This window comes from Mangifera indica, chromosome 6 (assembly GCF_011075055.1).
Source record: "Mangifera indica cultivar Alphonso chromosome 6, CATAS_Mindica_2.1, whole genome shotgun sequence".
Taxonomy (NCBI): Eukaryota; Viridiplantae; Streptophyta; class Magnoliopsida; order Sapindales; family Anacardiaceae; genus Mangifera; species Mangifera indica.
In genome coordinates this window covers 1,641,754-1,663,388 of record NC_058142.1, presented here as the reverse complement: position 1 = coordinate 1,663,388, position 21,635 = coordinate 1,641,754, and the positions used below count along the sequence as shown (strand labels likewise).

The 21,635-nt window shown below is 34.3% G+C and overlaps 2 protein-coding genes, 1 long non-coding RNA gene and 1 pseudogene across 3 annotated transcripts; 2 read left to right on the top strand and 2 right to left on the bottom strand.

Annotated features, from left to right (window-relative positions):
- Positions 1-133: 133 nt before the first annotated feature.
- On the bottom strand, positions 134-3,854 carry LOC123219196. The gene is made up of 4 exons (XR_006502827.1): positions 3,716-3,854; positions 3,467-3,624; positions 3,067-3,286; positions 134-490 (listed from the first exon to the last, which is right to left on the bottom strand). It is a non-coding gene; the product is annotated as an uncharacterized LOC123219196 (long non-coding RNA).
- LOC123219194 (ABC transporter B family member 9-like) lies at positions 944-2,067 on the top strand. The gene is made up of 2 exons (XM_044640990.1): positions 944-1,372; positions 1,455-2,067. Exons 1-2 carry the CDS (start codon positions 1,333-1,335, stop codon positions 1,703-1,705), a joined length of 291 nt encoding a protein of 96 aa, XP_044496925.1. The 5' UTR covers positions 944-1,332; the 3' UTR covers positions 1,706-2,067.
- Positions 2,194-12,715, top strand: LOC123219195 (annotated as a pseudogene).
- Positions 12,716-12,817: 102 nt separating this feature from the next.
- Positions 12,818-18,051, bottom strand: LOC123219193 (SH3 domain-containing protein 3). Its single transcript, XM_044640989.1, has 10 exons — positions 17,865-18,051; positions 17,163-17,285; positions 16,465-16,534; positions 16,153-16,307; positions 15,130-15,231; positions 14,796-14,993; positions 14,634-14,696; positions 14,447-14,536; positions 13,829-13,903; positions 12,818-13,083 (listed from the first exon to the last, which is right to left on the bottom strand). Exons 1-10 carry the CDS (start codon positions 17,922-17,924, stop codon positions 12,979-12,981), a joined length of 1,041 nt encoding a protein of 346 aa, XP_044496924.1. The 5' UTR covers positions 17,925-18,051; the 3' UTR covers positions 12,818-12,978.
- Between the last annotated feature and the right edge of the window lie 3,584 nt (positions 18,052-21,635).

Sequence of the window (21,635 nt, the reverse complement as noted above, 5' to 3'; positions counted from 1 at the left end):
AGTGATAAATTTTTAAATTAAGATAAAGTCACACTATTTTCAAAGATTAAATACAGGTTTTAACATATATATTAATTGTTACAGGTAGTTTCTGAACTACAAGAAGGACAAAATAGTCATCTATGAGAAAATCAAACGAAATTCACTCCAAAATAAATTATGGGTGAGAATTTAAACTTTTGAAACTTTGAAGGCAGAAATGTCATTTCACCAAAATTTAGTGGGAAACAGTTATTTGGCTTTACATTAATTCATAAATTCACCTCTCTATATGTACAAGGCTTATGTCCTCCTGAAAGTTGCACTCCTCCTGAAACCATCCACCAGAACATTGCCTACGGCAAACACGGTAAAACTACAGAAGATGAGATCATTGCAGCAACAAAGGCATCAAATGCACACAATTTTATAGCTACATTGGCACAAGGTTATGTTACCAATGTAGGGGAAAGAGGAGTACAGCTACCTTTAGGGCCACTTCAGATGAGTGCTGCATAAACAATATAAACAATTTTATCGAATTGATTAAGACTAATTATTCTTTCACAAAGGATTTTGTTATCTAGTTAGAGACTTATTTATTTAGTTGTTTAATTAGAAACCTATTTACAAGGGTCAAATTTATAGTTCAATCAAACTATTTTAACATTACAAATTAAGACAACCAGTTCCATTAAAAATGATAAGAACTAAGTTTCTACGAAAATATTAAATATGTTAAATTTTATTATCATTCTTATATATCATTTATTGTTTGGCTGTTATGCACCAATAAGGCTAAATAAATTTTATAGACTTTAATACTATAATTCATAAAATTAAATTCACAAACAATAAAATGTTAGTTCATATGGTAATCTCAAAGTCATTAATTTGCACATATAGGTAGTCAATAGTTATGATAAAACTTGCCTTGATCGGTTTCCAAAAGTCAGATGTGGCCTCTACCAACATTGATGTCTTTCTTGTTGTCGCGGTTGATTATGTTTCATCTCCATTTTTCCGTCTCAATTGCCTCAATTTTAGGAGAATGGAAAGTTTATTCAATCTTACCTTGCACTTGACTTCAATTGCATTCACCGTTAATTTGACAGGGGCTTAACACAATGGTTGGTAGGTGAGCATGGAACTCAGCTATCTGGAGGGCAAAAGAAAAGACTTGCAATTGCTAGGGCCATTTTAAAGAACCCAAAAATCCTTCTTCTAAATGAAGCAACAAGTGCACTGGATACTAAATTTAAACGCATTGTCCAACATGCACTGAATAGAGTTATAACAAATCGGACTACTGTGATAGTTGCACATCGATTGACAACTATCAGAAATGCTGATATGATGGTTGTGGCGCATCAGGGAATGTTGGTGGAGAAAGGTAGCAACAGTGAAACCGCTTTCCAATTTCAGACGTTTCAAAATGCTCACCAAGTTATTCATTTCTAAAACTTGATTTCTAGGAACTCATGAGCAGTTGATAAAAGATCCAGAGGGGGGTTACTTGCAGCTGGTTCGCCTGCAAGAAGGAGCTAAAGAATCTGAAGATGATAGAGGTAGTACTGGAAATGAGACTGATACAATTTTTGGTGTACCTGATAAATCCATGACAAGGTCTGGAAGCTCTAGGAGGATATCACCAAGTATAGGTTCATCAGGTAGCCGACACTCCTATAGTTTCAAAAGTGCATACGAGACCAAAGAGGAAGACTAGGAGAAAGGTGAAAAAGTCCAATGGATGGTGAGAATAAACAGAATGTTTCCATCATGAGATTGGCCAGCATGAACAAACCTGAGGCTCCACATTTGTTGATTGGGTCAGTGGCTGCATCAATGCATGTCTTAGTCTCTCAGATGAAGAGGACGCGTCTTCCTCTCAGACAAAGACAGAGACCATCTGTCTTTGTCTGAGTTTCATCTTCGTTTCCAGTCGAAGACAGCCAAAAAGGCAAGGGAGAGAGACTGGAGGAGAGTTAAAAGGGGGAGAGAGGATGGCCAACGGCCAGAGAAAAAGAAATCGACATCGAAGGAAGAGAAACAAACCCTAAGAGGGTTTTGATCACTTTTCAAACTTTGGATTGGAGGAAAATGTAAATTTTTAAATATAGGAGAGGAAAATTTAATAAAACTTTAATTTTTTTAATAAATAATGATTTCACCCCTAATCTTAACAGAAATTTTTAATGAAAATTTAATTGTAGGTAAGTGTTTAGGTTTTTAAAAATTGGAAGATAAGAGTTTAGGATTTCACCATACCTTAGATGGAAAATAGTAAACAAATTTAATTGTAAATCCCCTTATAAAGTAAGAATTTGTATAGAAATTAAGAAAAATAAATCCAAATATAGAAGCCGCAGAAGAAGTACAACACAGCATATATTGGTAGGAAGAAACCAAATAGCCAAGTAACTCTCTATGGAATGCTTGACACATTATAAAATTATGTCCATAAAATAACTCTCTTTCTGGTAAATCCCATTTGTTTCTTTGTGGCTTCTCTTTCTCTTTCTAGTTTAAGCTATTATAGCATGCGTGCATGCATAATGTTTTTGGGCTGATGTAGTTTTTTGATATAGTAAATTTATTCAAGGGGAGATTGGGTGAAGGAATCATCAATGGAAGCAATAAATGATGAAGAACAGAGAAAGGAGAAGAAAGGAAAGGATCAGGAGGTTCAAAAGGTGGCACTGTATAAACTGTTTACCTTTGCCGATAAAAAGGATGTTGTTTTGATGATTGTGGGATCATTAGCCGCCGTCACCACTGGCCTTGCTCAGCCGATCATGACTCTTTTTTTCAGAGATGTCATCGATGTTTTTGGCCGAACATCTCCAAACCATATCGTAGAAAAAGATAAAATTTCAATCAAATTTCATACTATAGAAAATCATAAAAAAGTTTACATGTTTATGATGTTAATAATATTATCTTGCAATTAAATATTTAGATGATGTGTCATAATATAATTGGATAACAACACATAACGACACATTATTTTAATACTCAAAATTGGATGCGCATGACATTACTTATTATCTTATATATGATTTTCAGGCAGCATTGAAGTTTGTGTACCTGGCTGTTGGCTCAGGGATTTCCGGCTTTCTGCGTACGTTGAGAAGGCCCTCTTCTTTACTCTTGAACTGAGTTTCTAACTGGTGATGGATTTGTTCAGATTTGTACTTGTGTATTGCAGAGGTGTCATGTTGGATGGTGACTGATGAAAGGCGGGCTGCAAGGATTCGAGGCTTAAACTTGAAAACAATATTAAGGCAAGACATTGCCTTCTTTGACACTGAAACAACAACAGGAGAAGTCATTGGGAGAATGTCTAGAGATACAATCCTCATTCAAGAAGCCATGGGAGAAAAGGTATATTTTTACAGATAAATATCATCAATGGTTCGTGTGTGTAACAGAATTAAATCTTCAAAATACTACTTTTCTAACAGGTAGCCAAGTTTATACAACTTACCACAGCTTTCCTCGGCGGATACATAATCGCCATTATGAGAGGATGGGCTCTCGCACAGGTTCTGCTTTCATGTCTTCCTGCTATTGTCATTTCTGGAGCAGCAATGGCGGCAATGATGGCAAAAATGGCTAGTCACGGACAGATTGCTTACGCAGAAGCTGGAAATGCAGTAGAGCAAACAGTTGGAGCCATTAGAACAGTAAGATAAAAAACACCCAATCAATGAATCATCAATATTTTCAAACTTACTCTATTGTTAATTCCTTTTTAACTGTGCTAGGTTGCATCCTTTACCGGGGAGAAGCTAGCACTGGAAAAATATAAAAGCAAGATTGAAGTGGCATACAAGGCTTGCATTCAACAAGGGCTGGCCTCAGGTGCAGGAATTGGTGTACTCATGCTTATTGTGCTTGGCACTGATGGACTAGCTGTATGGTATGGATCCAAATTGATCATAGAAAAAGGATATGCTGATGGAGATATTATCAACATTATAATGGCAATCACGATGGGGGGAATGTAAGTCTATAATCTAACATGCAACTCTAAATTCATCAATTATTGTACCTGCACTTTGAGTCTGAACTAACTGTTGATTTTTTAATGGAGATCTGGAAGCAAAGAAAGCAAGAAAAATGAAAAAACAGAGGAGAAAACAGAGAGCTGGAACGGAGGTCTGTTTTTCTTCTGTTTTTGTGACTGAAAAACATGTCATTTCTTTGCCATACATGTATATTTACATAGCTTTCCTAACCCCTGTACAAAAGCAGCTTAAATTAAGCTTATCCACACAAATTCTTACAAGCTAACCAAACTTTAAGTCAAAGTACACCTAACATAACAAATACAATTTAGTTTGGTTGCATTCTAACTAAAAACATTACAAAATGGTTAAGAAAGTTTGTCACCATTTTAAAGGCTGCAGAAAATAATCCATATCATCTTCAGCTTTCTGCACCAGAACCATCTTCAAAAAAAAGTGCAGAATTTTCAGCAGCCAACTTCACTGCTTCATAGCTTCAACACTCCTCCTTGACAAACTTGCTTATCATTCCCAACTTCTTTCTCATTTGAACAAACCTTTTGGTGTTTAATGCCTTGGTCAAAATGTCAGCTAATTGCCCATCTGAGCTGCAGTGAATTAGCCTCACCTCTGATTCTTCTTCTGCTTGTCTAATGGCATGATACTTGATCTTAATATGCTTTGTTTTACCATGGAAAACAGGATTTTTTGTTATGGCTACTGCAGCTTTGTTATCACAATAAATAGGTGTAGCTTCCACTTGCTTTTCATGCAAATCATCTAAAATTTTTCTCAACCAAATGGTTTGATTTACAGCTGAAGCAGCAGCTATGTATTCAGCTTCTGCTGTACTCTGAGCTACCACACTTTGCTTTTTAGAGTTCTAGCATATAACACCTGATCCAAGAAAAAATATGTAACCAGAAGTGTTTTTAAAGTCATCAATTGAACCACCCCAATCACTATCAACAAAGCCACATAAATTCAGCTTCAATTTTCTGTTATAAAAAATTCCAAGATCTGCTGTATTTTTGACATATCTAAGTACCCTTTTGGCTGTTTTGAAATGTTGTTGGCTTGGCTTTTGCATAAACCTGGAAAGCAAACTTGTGGCATACACTATATCTGGTCTAGTTGCTGTTAGATAAAGCAAACAACCTACCAAGCTTCTATAAACAGATGGTTCAACCTCCAGAAATCCATCATTCTTTTCCAGCTTCTGGTTTAGCACTAAAGGATTGTCAACTCCTTTTGCATTTTCCATGCCAAACCTTCTCAATATCTCCTTTGCATATTTTTCTTGACCAATAAAGATCCCAACATCAGATTGAATTACTTCAATTCCCAAAAAGAAGCTGAGCTTTCCCAAATCTGTCATTTCGAATGCATTCTGCATCTCCAATTTCAACCAAGCAATCAATTCTTCATTGCTTCCTGTGACCAGAAGATCATCCACGTAAATGGATACAATTAGCACATTTTCTTCAACAAATTTCACATATAATGTAGCCTCATTTAAGCTCTTTACAAAGCCAAGCTTCAGCAAGTATGCATTCACCTTGCTATACCAGGCTCTTGGAGCTTGTTTTAGGCCATACAAGGCCTTTCTAAGTAGGCACACTTTATTTTCTTCACCTTTCTTTACAAATCCAGGAGCTTGCTCAATGTGCACTTCTTCACTTAAATCACCATTGAGAAATGCTGATTTAACATCAAGTTGGTAAAGATTCCAACCTTTTTGTGCTGCTAATGCAATAAGGAGTTTAATGGTGTCAAACCTTGCAACAGGAGCAAAGGTTTCAGAGTAGTCTTCACCTTCCTTTTGAGCAAACCCTTTCACTACAAGTCTTGCCTTTAGTTTGTTTACAGAACCATCAGCATTCATTTTTGTTCTGTACACCCATTTAACACCTATTATATGCTTATTAGGAGGTCTCTTTACAAGCTTCCAAGTCTGATTTTTTTCAATCATCTTTATCTCCTCCTGCATTGCAGCCCTCCAACTAGGAAACCTTGATGCTTCTTCAAATGTTGTAGGCTCTAATATGGCTGTATTACACCTGCTATAAATTTTAGAAAGTGATCTCATTTTGGGTGTTTTATCTTCATCATCACTGCTAGCTTGAAGCTTATCTTCTGCCACCTTTTCACTTTGCAAGTTAGACTCATTTTTCACCTTCACTTGAACTTCATTGGCTTCCCAATTCCATACTGAATCTTCATCAAATTTCAAATCTCTGTGGATGCTAATTTTTCCAGTTAAAGGATGATAGACTCTATAAGCTTTTGACAAGTCACTATAGCCAACAAAGATGTCTAATTCAGCTTTCTTACTCAACTTTTCTCTCTTCATTTCTGGTATATAAGTCCAGCAAATGCAGCCAAATATCTTCACATAACTCACATTTGGCTTTGAACCAAACCAAGCCTCATAAGGTGTCATTTCCTTCTAGGCTTTTGTTGGTAATTTGTTGAGTAAATGCACTGTTGTATTCACAGCTTCTGCCCAAAAGCTTTTTGGCAAATTAGCTTCAAACAAAAGACATCTTGCCATTTCCATCACAGTCCTATTCTTCCTCTCACTCACCCCATTTTGCTGAGGGCTGTAAGGAGTTGTGAGTTGATGTTTAATGCCATTTTCCATGCAAATTTTTCTGAATTTTTCACTGGTATATTCCCCTCCATTATCACTCCTTACCATTCTTATTTTGCATCCACTTTTATTCTCTACAAGTCTCTTAAAATTCAGATTTCAGCTTAATGAAGTAAACCCAGCACATTCTACTTAGATCATCAATAAATAAAACAAAATACCTACTGCCATTTAAGGAATTTTCTGTCATGGGGCCACACACATCAGTGTGTACTAACTGCAGCTTCTCCTTGGCCCTCCATGCTTCATTATTTGAGAATGAGAGTCTTGTTTGCTTGCCTAATTAACAAGCTTCACATACTCCTTTCATCATTGCCACCTTTGGCACTCCAAGAGTGAGCTCTCTTTCATACAAAAGTTTGAGCCCTTTTTCATGAAAGTGGCCTAGTCTTTTATGCCACTTAATTGACTCTTGATCACTACTAACAAGTGCTTGAGCATTCAACTCATTTAGCTCTAAGCAAAAACTTCTATGCATCATATTTACCACCATTAATTCTACTCTTTTTGAGTCATGCACATGACATTTTTTATTGTCAAATTTTAAGGAGTAATTCTTCTCTAGCATTTGACTAATACTCAATAAGTTAAGAGCTATACCAGGCACAAACAAAACATCATTAATCATTTTTGTACCTGATGATGTAGTGATAGAAACTGTACCAACTCCTTTCACTTGCAAAAAATCTCCATTTCCAATTTTTACTCTAGAGATTCTGCTCTTCTTCATGTTGACAAAAAGGCTTTCATCTGAAGTCATATGGTCGGTGCATCCACTGTCCAATAACCAGGTTTGAGAATGGACTTGAGCTTCATAGCAGCCTGCTATAAACAATTGCTCTTCAGGTTGCTCTTCCTTCTCCTGTAACTTTTCAGCAACTTGAGCTTGCTGCTGATTTGTTTTACCTTTGTTCTTGCAAACTTTCTCCATATGACCAAATTCTTTACACCCTCTACATTGTATTTCAGGTCTATACCAGCAGTACCTCTCTGTATAGCTGGTTTTTTTACAATATTGGCAGGGTGGAAATCTACCTTTCTTCCCTTTTTGTCTTCTATCAAAGCTCTCCTTCTTTTCTTTGCCTTTCTTGCCGAATTGCTGCTTATTTGAACTGGAACCAGCATGTATTTTTGTTGTTTGGTTTGCAACAAAAGCTCCTTCAGATATTATGACTCCATCTCTGAAAGCTTGTCTCAATTCCACAGTTTGTAAAGAGTTTGAAAGTTCTGAAATTGTCATGGTGCTTATGTCTTTTGAATCTTCCAAAGATGAGATCTTTGCCTCAAATTTTTCTGGCAAACTCACCAATACTTGCTCCACAACCTTATTTTCAGAAATCACCTCTCCAAGAAGAGTCAACTGGTTCACAATTTTCATTAGCCTATCAATGTAGTCTTTAATTGATTCACCATCTTTCATTCTAAGCAAAGCAAATTCCCTTTTCAAATTGAAAATTTACATTTGCTTTGATTTGTCACTTCCATGGAATTCCAATCTCAACTTATCCCATGCTTCCTTTGCTGTCTCACAAGCCATGATCTTTGTAAACATCACCTCTGAAACTGCAGAATGGATACAAGACAAAACTTTGTATCTCTTAGCCACTTCTTCAGAATGATGCTTGATTTGATTCAGTGTTGGGTTTTCTGGCAGTGGATTTGGTTGCTTATCTATCTCAACCACATCCCACAAATCAAAAGCTCTTAAATAGGCTTTCATTTTCACTGCCCATGCTGCATAATTTTCACCAGAAAAAACTGGTGCAGATACCCCTGTAAAACTGCTTGAGGCCATGGTTTGTGTGCTCAATTTCTTCTCCTTTTCTTCAAACTTCTTCCTTGGCACAGGTCTTTACAAAGAACTGAAGGCTCTGATACCAATTGTTAATTTTTTAATGGAGATCTGGAAGCAAAGAAAGCAAGAAAAATGAAAAAACAGAGGAGAAAACAGAGAGCTGGAACGGAGGTCTGTTTTTCTTCTGTTTTTGTGACTGAAAAACATGTCATTTCTTTGCCATACATGTATATTTACATAGCTTTCCTAACCCCTATACAAAAGCAGCTTAAATTAAGCTTATCCACACAAATTCTTACAAGCTAACCAAACTTTAAGTCAAAGTACACCTAACATAACAAATACAATTTAGTTTGGTAGCATTCTAACTAAAAACATTACAAAATGGTTAAGGAAGTTTGTCACCATTTTAAAGGCTGCAGAAAATAATCCATATCATCTTCAGCTTTCTGCACCAGAACCATCTTCAAAAAAAAGTGCAGAATTTTCAGCAGCCAACTTCACTGCTTCATAGCTTCAACACTAACTTCCAACAAATGCACTAGATCACTTGGTCAGACATCCCCAAGTATAAATGCATTTGCAGCAGGGCAAGCTGCTGCATATAAGATGTTCAAAACAATAAAACACACACCAGTCATCGATGTCTATGACATGAGTGGGCTCACATTGGATAGGATCCAAGGTGCAATTGAACTCAAAGATGTTTATTTTAGATACCCTGCCAGACCAGCAGTGCAGATCTTTTCAGGATTCTCACTGTATGTTCCCAGTGGTACAACAGCAGCTTTAGTTGGGCAAAGTGGAAGTGGGAAGTCAACAGTCATCAACCTTTTGGAGAGGTTCTATGATCCTGAAACAAGTGAAGTGCTTATAGATGGTTTTAATTTGAAGGAGTTTCAACGCAAATGGATAAGGCTGCAGATTGGGCTCGTTAGTCAGGAAGCTATTTTGTTTGCAACTACAATGAAGGAGAATATAGCTTATGGGAAGGAGAAGGCAATTGATGAGGAGATTAGAAATGCAATTGAGCTTGCTAATGCAGCAAAATTTATCGACAAACTGCCCCAGGTAAACCCATCTTCTCAGGAGAATGAAAAGTTTATTCAATCTTACCTTGCACTTGACTTCAATTATATTCACCATTAATTTGACAGGGGCTCAACACAATGGTAGGTGAGCATGGAACTCATCTATCTGGAGGGCAAAAGCAAAGACTTGCAATTGATAGGGCCATTTTAAAGAACCCAAAAATCCTTCTTCTAGATGAAGCAACAAGTGCACTGGATACCGAATCCAAACACGTTGTCGAACATGCATTGGATAGAGTTATGAAAATCGGACATCTGTGATAGTTGCACATCGTTTGACAACCATCAGAAATGCTGATATGATAGCTGTGGTGCATCAGGGAAAGTTGGTGGAGAAAGGTAGCAACACTGAAACTGCTTTCCAATTTCAGATGTTTCAAAATGCTCACCAAGTTATTCATTTCTAAAACTTGATTTCTAGAAACTCATGAGTTGATAAAAGATCCAGAGTGGGGTTATTCGCAGCTCGTTTGCCTGCAAGAAGGAGTTAAAGAATCTGAAGATGATAGAGTTATTACTGGAAATAAAACTGATAAATCCATGACAAGGTCTGGAAGCTCTAGGAGGATATCACCAAGTATAGGTTCATCAGGTAGCCGGCACTCCTATAGTTTCCAAAGTGTATACGAGACCAAACAGGGAGACGAGGAGAAAGGTGAAAATAGTCCGACGGATGGTGAGAATAAACAGAATGTTTCCATCATGAGATTGGCCAGCATGAACAAACCTGAGGCTCTACATTTATTGATTGGGTCAGTGGCTGCATCAATGCAAGGCGTAGTCTTACCTGTATTTGGTTTCTTAATCTCATCATCCATTGCCATGTTCTTCAAGCCACCAGATCAGCTGCGGAAGGATTCTCGGTTCTGGGCACTTCTGTATGTTGGTTTGGGTGCCATCATTTTTGTCGTTACTCCTTTGCAGAATTACTTCCTCGGAATTGCTGGAGACTAATAAAACGTGGTCGAACCATGACATTTGAAAAAGTTGTGCACCAGGAGATCAGTTTCTGTATGTTGGTTTGGGTGCCATCATTTTTGTCGTTGCTCCTTTGCAGAATTACTTCCTCGGAATTGCTGGAGACTAATAAAACGTAGTCGAACCATGACATTTGAAAAAGTTGTGCACCAGGAGATCAGTTGGTTTGATGATCCAGCACATTCAAGGTAAGATAAAATTAAAGCTTCATATGCTGCAAATTGATGCTTCTCTAACTTACAATTTTATATTCACTTTGCAATGGTGCAATTGGTGCAAGGCTATCAACTGATGCTTCTACAATTCGAAGCATTGTTGGTGATGCCTCAGCGCTAATCGTCCAGAACATGGCAACAATCACAGCAGGGCTGGTCATAGCCTTCACAGCTAACTGGATGTTGGCTTTCATAATTTTAGCAGTATCACCATTCATGCTCATTGAAGGAGCTCTTCAAGCAAAATTTATGAAGGGATTTGCAGCAAACACAAAAGTGTTAGCCTTTACATGGTACTTTTTTCATCTTATCTGAGTGTATTTTTAAGATGTTGAGGATGTATATTCGCAGCGAATGTATGAAGAAGCAAGTCAGGTAGCGAATGATGCAGTTGGCAGTATACGAACTGTTGCCTCATACTGTGCGGAGGAAAAAATGATGGATTTGTATCAACAAAAATGTGAAGGTCCCAAGAAGCATGGAGTCCGCTTCGGACTTGTAAGTGGTGCAGGTTTCGGCTTTTCATTCGCTGTGCTCTTCTGTACAAACGCATTCTGCTTCTATATTGGTTCATTGCTTGTGCAAAAAGGTAAAGCAACATTTGGAGAACTTTTCAAGGTACTGGCTATTCTATTCTGTTAGATTCTTTTCTTCTCCTACCTTATAGGAATCTGAATAAGGACGGTTGTGCAGGTTCTCTTCACATTCTCAATTTCAGCCGTTGGTGTCTCCAACTCCACTTCCGTGGCTCCTGACACCAACAAAGCTAAGAATTCAGCAGCTTCAATGTTTGAAATTATTGACAGTAAGCCTAGAATTGACTCCAGCAGTAACAAGGGCATGACGCTGACTAGTATTCAAGGCCATATTGAACTTCGACATGTCAGTTTCAAATATCCAAGAAGACCGGATGTTCAAATTTTCCAAGACTTGAGCTTGAGCATCCCTTCTGGGAAGGTATTCAATTCCCAACTCCACAAAAGCAATATGGTTATTTTGTTTGCATATCATCGGTCATCCTCTAAGGTTTGGATCTCTCTGCAGACTCTGGCTCTTGTTGGAGAGAGTGGTAGCAGAAAGTCGACTGTGATAAGCCTTATAGAGAGATTTTACACTCCGGATTCTGGCCAAATATTTTTAGACGTAGAAATAGAAAAGTTCCAACTAAGTTGGTTGAGACAACAGATGGGATTGGTCAGCCAAGAGCCAAAACTATTCAATGAAACCATCCGCCAGAACACTGCCTAGGGCAAACACGGAGCGACTACAGAAGATGAGATCATTGCAGCAACAAAGGCATCAAATGCACATCAATTTATATCTGCACTGCCACAAGGTTACGACACCAACAAAGGAGAAAGGGGTGAACAGCTATCTGGTGGGCAAAAACAAAGGATTGCCATAGCAAGAGCTGTACTAAAGAATCCTAAAATACTTTTGCTCGATAAGGCAACAAGTGCACTAGATGCAGAGTCAGAACATGTAGTACAAGATGCATTAGATAGTGTGATGGATAACAGAACGACAGTAATTGTTGCTCATCGCCTTACCTCCATAAAAAATGCAGACACAATTGCTGTTGTTAAGAATGGCATGATTGCAGAGAACGGAAGACATGATGAACTAATGAAAATACCAGGAGTTTATGCATCGTTGGTTGTGCTTCATATGGGTGCATCATGAGACGACAAATTGTTGAACTGTATGAGAAGCTCAGCTTCCTTTGCAGACTTTAACTGATAGGGAAGGTTTGCACCTGCAGGCAGCATTAGAGAAAGGAAGAATCACCTGAAATTTAGAGAGATTATAAATTCTCAGGCAATTGTAGGTGGGCGATTGCCAGTATGCTCCCGCACCAAATAATTTTGTAACTCTCCTCATCTATATATAGAGATTTTAATAAATAGATGTAGACATTGAAATCCATGGTGCTGGGTTCTCTGTTAACCATACACATACCATGCAGACTCAGTTCTCCGTACAAATCTTTAGCACGGCACAGATAGAAAAAATCTTTTACAACTTAACAAAGCATTATTCTGTTGAACACTAATACTGCCTTCAAAATTAAATAAAAGAATATAAACACCTGACCATGATAAATAGTGTGTCCTTGAAATAGAGGCATGACAATGAAAATTTTGTAAGACAACAAATGGCACAATTCCTAGAAAATAAGATTCATTTAATTACATAATTCAAAAGACAAAAAGACTCAAACTCAAATCAGATTTTCAGATGAACACTCGAGTACAAACTAGTAAGCTTCAGTGGGAAGTCTCTGACGCTTCTCCACATATGCTGTTGGAAACCACCCCGCTACACCTTTACATTCTCCTTCTGACCATCCAGACGCACTCACCTGCGTACAGATACAAAGAATTAACAACCCTGAACGAGCAAGTTCAAGGTGTGTCAAAATCCAAATAAAACATCGACATACTCCCAATCTTATTTCTTTTCCAATAAAATGAGCATCTAAATTAAGTTTGACATTCATTAAGTAGGTATTTATTCCTTTTTGTGATTATGGCATGCAGACACTGAAAGTGGAAAATAAAAAAGAAATTAGTCAAGAAGAATAAAATAAATTCATTGACATGTATTTCTTGGTGCTGAACCAAAAATTAAACACACTTTCTTGGGGTTATTAGGGAGAAAGTTTTTTAAGTTTGATAACAATTAGACATCTTCAACTTGCCAGCTGCAAGAAAGGAAAAACCCATCAACTCCAGAAACGACGCTTGTCAAATCCAGAAAAGACACTTGTAACAACAAGCAAGAGAGAGACAGTAATCATTGTTTCACATAATGATTAATGAGATGCCAAGAAAACTGTAAGAGACAAACATAAAAGAATAATAAATTAATTCACCCATTGAACAGTTTACATGTAACGCAAACTTCCAATGGTGGATGAATCACAAGCTAGCCAACAAATGAAATAGGGAAACAGCCTTGCACATTTTTATGTGTAGAAAGTTTATGAACAATTTATCAATTTATTGTTTTATTTTAAGCTCTGTTCAATGTGTGACTTTTCATACCCCAGATCTACCAATAGATTAAATGGAACGCCACTAATATGAAACTAAGTTTTAACAAACCTTTCGAACAACAACATAGTCCCCTACTGTCAAGCTCAGTTCCTTCTCAGATGCAGCAGTGAAAGGATGCATTGCCTGCAAAAAAGGTGAAGCAAAATATTTAAAAAATGCAATAAGAAGCATCATATATGTGCCGCAGCTTCCACTACACTATGGATGAATACTCTCTAAAGCATAAAGTTGGCATTTTTTTAGCAGAATCCTATGATTTTGATGGCCTCTTATAAAAACCAATAGCTTATATCTTCTGAAAACATGAAATAATCTACCAACAACCCATAGACCTTTAATCAAAATCAAAGTCTTAAAACAAATCATCTCAACATTCCGATAACTCACAAGGTGTTACATTCCAAGCGGACCACTTGATTTAACCATCCTTTATTTCAAAACTTGTGGGATTTTCATACTTACGATCAACACGCAAAGTTTTTAGCTGTTAGTCATGCCTATAATAGCTGAGCCTTGAACCTTTGGATTCCATTCAATATGAATATTAAAGATATAATATTCAGGTCTAAAATAAATATTCAGGTCTAAAATATTTATACAGAACTTCTTTCCTGAAAACATGGAAGCTTACTCTTAAAAGCACAATGGAAGGATAAAGAAACTTACTTCTGCCAAGAAGTACACTGTTTTCTCTGAGGAGGTCTCTGATGGAATCACAGGAGGAGCAGACTCTTTACGCTGTTTCTCTGATACCATCTGCAAAAGTAACACACCCAAACATAAGCCTATGAGGCTAAAATGGAATAAATGATTTTTCTTTTTCTTATTGGAAGCCAAGAAACCTGTGACTAACCTCAGCCTCAACATCTCCAAGAATAGCAGCAATTCGTAAATGGTAATTTTTTTCTCCTTCAACCTTCAAAACCAAAAGTTTAAACTCAAATATCAACAAAACCATTAAGGACAACATGCTTTAACACTAAAACTTCTGATTGGCAAGTGTTTTCCTAGGTACCATTCCTACAAGCCTCTGAAAAGTCAGTCTTTGCTGCTGTGCTTCAATAGCAGAAAGGGCAGCAGCAGCTTCTTTACCCAGAACTGCCATGTTTGCTTTCAGTTCCTGCATCTTCAATTCGGCCGCATGCAACTTTGCAACGTTTTCAGGAATTGGAGCCTCCTTTACTCGTATTTGTCTTCTAGATATCTCTGATGCCTGTTTGCTTTTTGTATTCAACATGTGTATGAGTTTCCACAGCAAAGAATGAGTAGGAAGCATGAAGTGAGGATTACAGACAATGACTACCAAAATAACATGAAATCGACTTACAGGATTTTCATCATTTTATTACCTGTAACTCTGCTTCCTGTCTCATCCGTGCATAACGTTGTGCAAGATGACGAGCATCTTCCAAAGGAGTACTAGTTGTCATTGCTCTCAAGGGATCCAAAAACTGAAAACAAAGAAAAAATATTCCCCTCCTTGTCATTATTTATAAATGGATATAACAAATCTAGTTTCCATAGAAACTTTGACAAGCATTCATAATTAATTAGCTGTATCCTAAGTATGATCGAAGTGAAGCAGTAAGCTAACTGTGCCCAGGTACTAAAAGCATGAATATATAAACACCAAATCTGTCTGCTAACCTAAAAATCATCATATTCTAAAAGAATTCTTCAGCTATGGAAAAATTAGAGTAACAAATACCTATTTTTCTTTCATGCATTACATTACTAGCTCATACAACAAATACATTTTCTTCAAGTGCAGTGATTGGTGGACACTATATATATAAGGTTTTTATTTTCCTAATTAGAAAAACTCGATGAAACTATAATGTATGCCAGAAATAACATTTTTCACTGGTTTTCAAGAGCTTAAAATATCTGCACCAAAATTTCAATCCCTTGTTTGGTCCATGTAGAGGTAGCCTTCACATTAACTGCTTTAAGAAAACTACTGGCCGCTATGCAAGCCTAAACTATACTATATATAGGCTAGAAGCCAACCCTCCTGGATGTAATTAATATGTGTAAGTTTTATTTAAGTCCAATACTGATTGTTCAATTAGCCCATTTTGGACTTAATATTTAAAACATGCAATCAAAAACTGACAGAAATAATCCAAAACATCAACTTTTATGGTTTAGCCAACAACAGAATTATCACTGCAAAAACAGAACGCATGGCTGCACAGGTAAAATATCAATTTTTAGAATGAGAGGGTGATAACCTCAAAACAAAATCTGAACCTACAATCATCTCAAGGAAATCCAAGACAATTTATAATCTCAGTCTTTGAACTGTAATTTTATATGATTTAAATATATGGGATAGAAGATTTCAAACAAACAACTTAGTAGAAGATAACCTGTGAAGACAGTAGTCTGTTAAAGTCTTCTTGCTCTTTTTCTACATGCTTGCGAGCATCACCATATATGGCTGCAGCCTTAGCGAGAACGTTTTCATTGATGTTCTGATTGTTCTCTGCTCCATATTTGCAGCAATCCTCAGACAACTTGGTTCCTAACCACCATAAAGTTCAAAAAATAGTTAGAAATGTATTGTCAGCAAAACTAAAGCAATCAAAGACATTTGCATAGTCATAGCAAGTTAGCAACCCAATATTATATTCCCTTATGAAGCACATTGCAATTGCATAGAGTATAAATTGATATTTCACCTGCTTCAATATGCCTATACCCTATGGCTGCAAATGTTTCTCCAGCTTTAACAAGCTCCCTCTGGAATTCCTGAAAGGTGCATATATACATTAAGAACATCAATGTAACAATTATAGTTTTGTTCTGAAGAGAAGACAAAACGAGAGTTTCAAATAAGGTTGAATTCAACTCGAGCTAGTTCAAGTTCGGCTCAAACGAGGTCAAAATAAGCTCAACTCAAGCAATTTCAAGTTCGAGTCTGAGAGTTTAATATTTTCAAACTCGAGCTTCAGAGTGTTCAGCTCATAAAGCTCACGAGCTTGAAATTTTTTATATGAATAGACTAAACGATGTCGTTTTGAACAATACACATCAAAACGACATCGTTTTAATATCAAATCAAGTTTGAAATCACACTGAATTCGAGTTAAGCCCCTCTCAAACAAGACGAGCTCAAACATCTTCGAAACAAGCTCGAGTTTGAGCTTGGCTCCATTAAAGCGAGCTGAACTTGAACTCTGCTTTGCTCAAATCCAGTCCTAGTTTTAGAGAAATAGTGAAGTAAGGCATCATAACACAGTCAAGTCATGTCCAGATATCAATTCAACATCATATCCATAACCAATCAGTTATAATTTTGAAAAAGGAAATCCAAAGAATATTATCCCCAATCTTCAATCTTAAGAGAACATATTTATAACAAAAAATGCATCTCTACCCTTGCTCTACGAGTGGACTTGTACAGTTTGTCCAGCTGTTGATGTCTATGGAACTCAGCCTCATCAATAACCATTACATCTGAGCTTTCATAACCCGTCCCACCAAGTTGCTTTATTACAGCCTGGAATTGAAGCATATAAATAAATAAACAAAGCAACAGATAACTTTCAATTTTCTTTTATCGAAAAATGCAACTAGAAATAACATAAATTTGCAAAACAAAAACCAACTACACAGACTTACAATTAAAAGTTAAAGCATATTCAAGTTAAACTAAAAGCAGAATATATATTTTAAGAAATACTAGGTAGCTTAAACTTCATTCAGCATGATTTATCCCTTTATTTTCCAAAATAAAAATTGCATCAGGTCACATTTCCACAGAGCTTAACGTGTGGCACTAAGGCACGCCTTAACAAATCCAATATTTCTTAGATCCATAAGTTTCTTCAACTGACATCTCACTTCCAGTTTGCAGTATAAAATAAATTACATCCACATTAAAAGTTCCACATTCTATTTCATTCATAATCGCATAAAGTTTACAGACATTTACCCTCTAACGAAACTCGGAAAAAAGGCATAACTAAACTGCAGATATAATTTTCTCATTCTAAATTATCTCAGCAACCAAACAGAGGACTGACTACTATCCAATATCAAAACGAGAATTCATAACATAATTAAGAAGATATACGACCTGTTGTTGCTTGGCAACTTGTTCTTTGAACTTACTGGCCTGTCTCCTCAAAGCATCCATTCTGGTTAATCGCAGAAGCAATTCAGATCTGACAGACGAGTAAGAAGAATAATGAAACTCCAACTTAAAGTTTCTTCACTTCTTGTAAACTGCGGATTTGGAATTTGTCGTAACTAAAAATTTCCTCTTTCATTTTCTATTATGTTTTTTGTTTGTTTCGCTCAAACGGATTTGAAGCAGCCCATAGAATTGTGTGAGCCCATTTGAGAAATAGGATCCAAAATGGGCCTCCCTAAGCTTTTACCGCCTGGCCCACCTTAATTTTTTAATTCATAAAATAATTAAAAATTAATGAATTGACATCTAAATAAATATTATATAACAATTATTTAATTGTAGAAAATATAGATCTTATCACAAATAGTCACGCTTGCTAATTTTAATTATTCAAACAACTAAAATTTTGTTTAAAAGTCAGATTTATCCTTAAAATTAAATAACAGTTATATGTGTCATTATATAATTAGATATTATTTATTTTTAATTTAAAATCACTCGATCATATAATAATATATATAGATATATATTTTGTGTATTAAAAATAAATATATATAATTTTATTATAAATAACTAAATATAATTATTCATAATAAAAATAACAACATGCTTGGATTAAATTATTAAATCATCCTTTCAAATGTGAATCTTGTATCATCTAATATTAGGGCATGTTTGAGTAAAATTAGTTTAAATTCAAATTTATATTTAATTTAAATAAATTAATTTTAATTTTATAATCATTATATTAAATAAATTAATAATTATTATTTAATGTAATAATTATGAATTATTGACTACAACAATGTAAAAGCAAAATTCAAAAGATATCGGTGGTTGAAAAGCATGTTTGTGTATATTATTTATTCATAGGTTTTGAAATGAAACGCTCGCCGACTTCCGCTTTCATCGTGTAATTATGAAGGTGCATGAGTACCGTCACGTTTAAATCAGATGATTTAATGATTTAAATTAAATTAGAGGGAATTACCTTTTCCCACCCAAGGTTTAGCTAAATGAAGTTGGCCACTCTTAGATTACATAAATAATATTTTACTATCAAAACATAACTCCGTTAACTTAAAAAAAAAAATTATCATAATTCCAAACACATAAAATTACTAAATTATTCATAATAATTTAATTTAATATAAAATTACTATTTTCTCTCTTCCTCTTCTTTTTTCTTCTTCCTTTTTGCTTAGTCATTTTCTCTCTTTCTCTTCTTTGTTTCTTCTTTTTTTTGTCTAACTATTTTCTCTTGCCCAATTACTCTCTCTCTCTCTCTCTCATCTTTTTTTTTTCTTATTTCTTTTTCCTGGCCATTTTCTCAATCCCTCTTCTTTGTTTGTTCTTCCTTTTTGCCCAAGTATTTTCTTTCTCCCTCTTCTTTGTTTCTTTTTCATTTTTGCCAAGCCATTTCTCATAAAAGTTTTAATTTTTTTCTTGTTTACTTCAATCAACTGGGTAATCAATACTATTAGAATATAAACATCAAATATGTGATTTTACACAGAGAAGTCATACGAAATTTCACTTCTTTTTTCTCGCATTTATAACATTTTTAATTATCTAAAATATAGTGATAAATGTAAATTTTTGAAGAAGATGGTCATGAGATCTATAGGTTGAATTCTTATTTTTATTTTGAATTTAATTTTTGAGTTTAGGTTTTTATGATTTTAAATTCAGATTTTAATATTAATTTTATCTTATATTTTTAATTTTAAATTAAATTTAAGTATGAACTAGAAATAAATCAAATCAGGTTTAAATTATTATTTTTTTGTGAATCTAATATCATATAGATTAAAAAATATTTAATAACATTTTTACCCTTTTATTAGTCAATATTTGTTATTAGTGTTATATTTTGGGTGGAAAAATGTCATTTATTATTTAAGCGTAGAAAAGTGTTTGTGAGTCAAACCTTGGGTGGGAAAATAATTCACTCATTAAATTATTAAGACTTCTTAGCGCCTATGAGTATGCAAATTCAAACTGAATTTACATTATTGCCCTTAAAATGACACCTGCCCGAATGTTCATGTACCTGAAAGCAGTCCCCATAAATATAATTAATTACTGCTGCGGCCAATTAATGAAACATGGGCTCACATAATGTATAATTTTATTATTTTAATATATAATATTAAAATTAATTAATTAAAATGATCTCAATGCAGAGGAATTTCATATAAAAGAATGACTCTTTTCACGATTATAAGATATAACTAATAAATTAAGAATAATTGACTGTTCATCTCCGCCTTTTATTATTTAGAATATTGAATTTTATTTATTTTACAATAACAATTGTAAATATAATAAAGAAATTTGAAAATATAACAAGAAATATAGCAATCAGGATACCTGAAAATATAATAGAAAATAAATAATATTATATATATTTAGATTTAAATATTTAATTAAATATTCAAATAATTTAATTAAATATTCAAAATAATATATCATTTTGATTTTAAATATAATTTAAACTAATTTTTGTTTAAACTTAATTTAAATTTATCCTTATATTTTTAATTGAATCACTTAAGATCTAAATTTTAAAATAAGATCCCAATCAAAATTTTTTTTTTTTTTAATCTGTAATAAATAATAAATTAACCTTGCCGACACACGTGACGGCCTTGTAATATATCCAAATATTAATATTAATATTGATGATCAAATCAGTATTACTCTTCCCTCTCGTCTCAAAGTTCAAATCACCCTATTTCCCTCACACTATCCTTATTCTTATTTCTCAATATTTTTATTTTTTAATTTTTAAAATTATATTTTATAATAACATGAAAATTTGAGAGCAAATATATTCATAGTATTTATTTTACTTTATTTGCCGTTAAAGATATTTTTAAAATTTTAATAATTACAAAAATATATAATATTTTATGTAATCGAATCTATGAAACGATAAATTTAAACTAAATTGACTCAATTATAATCAATGTTCTGGGTTAAATAGTCAAAATCAAATTGAAATTTTTGTTTGATAACTCGGTTTGAGTTTAAAGGTTTATTCACGATTTTTTTCGAAGTTCTTCTTACCTGATGATATTTCATCTCATTCTCTAGTGACCTGTCTTTTTTTGTGACATCATTATAGTTATTAATATTATACAATATATGATATATATTATACGATATGATATAATATAGATAAAAAATTATATATATTCATAGATGTATCGAAATTTTGAATGATACGATACATAATACTAATACCATATTTTTAAATAAATGATAATATTACAGAGAGATATATATGAAATTTTTTTTTAATTTTGAAAGAATGTATATAATATTTTTCAAATTAATAATACGATAATTAGAATTTTTATTGTTTAAAAAAACATATATAATAAAAAATTATATTTTCAATAGATATATGGTTTATGATTTAATTACTATAAACATTATTATTTATCATTCGAATTGATTTGAATTTTCTACTTAAAATTAAATCAAAATCCAATGAATTATTCAATTCGATTCGAATTTACTTGCAGGTATAGATATATGACCATGTTAAGGAATTTTGCAATGGTAAGTGAAACAGATATATATTATTATATTTGGAAACTATTTTTGAAATATTCCCAAGTTAAATGAATTTTCTTAAAATTTATTTATTGGTTTTAAAAATAAATAAATTATACAGAGAAGCAAAATAAAAGATGGAAAGCCGGC

Excerpts from the sequence above, each read along its gene's own strand:
- LOC123219194 (XM_044640990.1), top strand. The coding sequence starts at position 1,333 with ATGATGGTTGTGGCGCATCAGGGAATGTTGGTGGAGAAAG. Across the intron at positions 1,373-1,454 it reads GGGAATGTTGGTGGAGAAAG|GAACTCATGAGCAGTTGATA; the intron begins GTAGCAACAGTG and ends CTTGATTTCTAG.
- LOC123219193 (XM_044640989.1), bottom strand. The coding sequence starts at position 17,924 with ATGGATGCTTTGAGGAGACAGGCCAGTAAGTTCAAAGAACAAGTTGCC. Across the intron at positions 16,535-17,162 it reads AGTCCACTCGTAGAGCAAGG|GAATTCCAGAGGGAGCTTGT; the intron begins GTAGAGATGCAT and ends TGCACCTTTCAG. Across the intron at positions 14,994-15,129 it reads GACAGGAAGCAGAGTTACAG|GCATCAGAGATATCTAGAAG; the intron begins GTAATAAAATGA and ends AAAAGCAAACAG.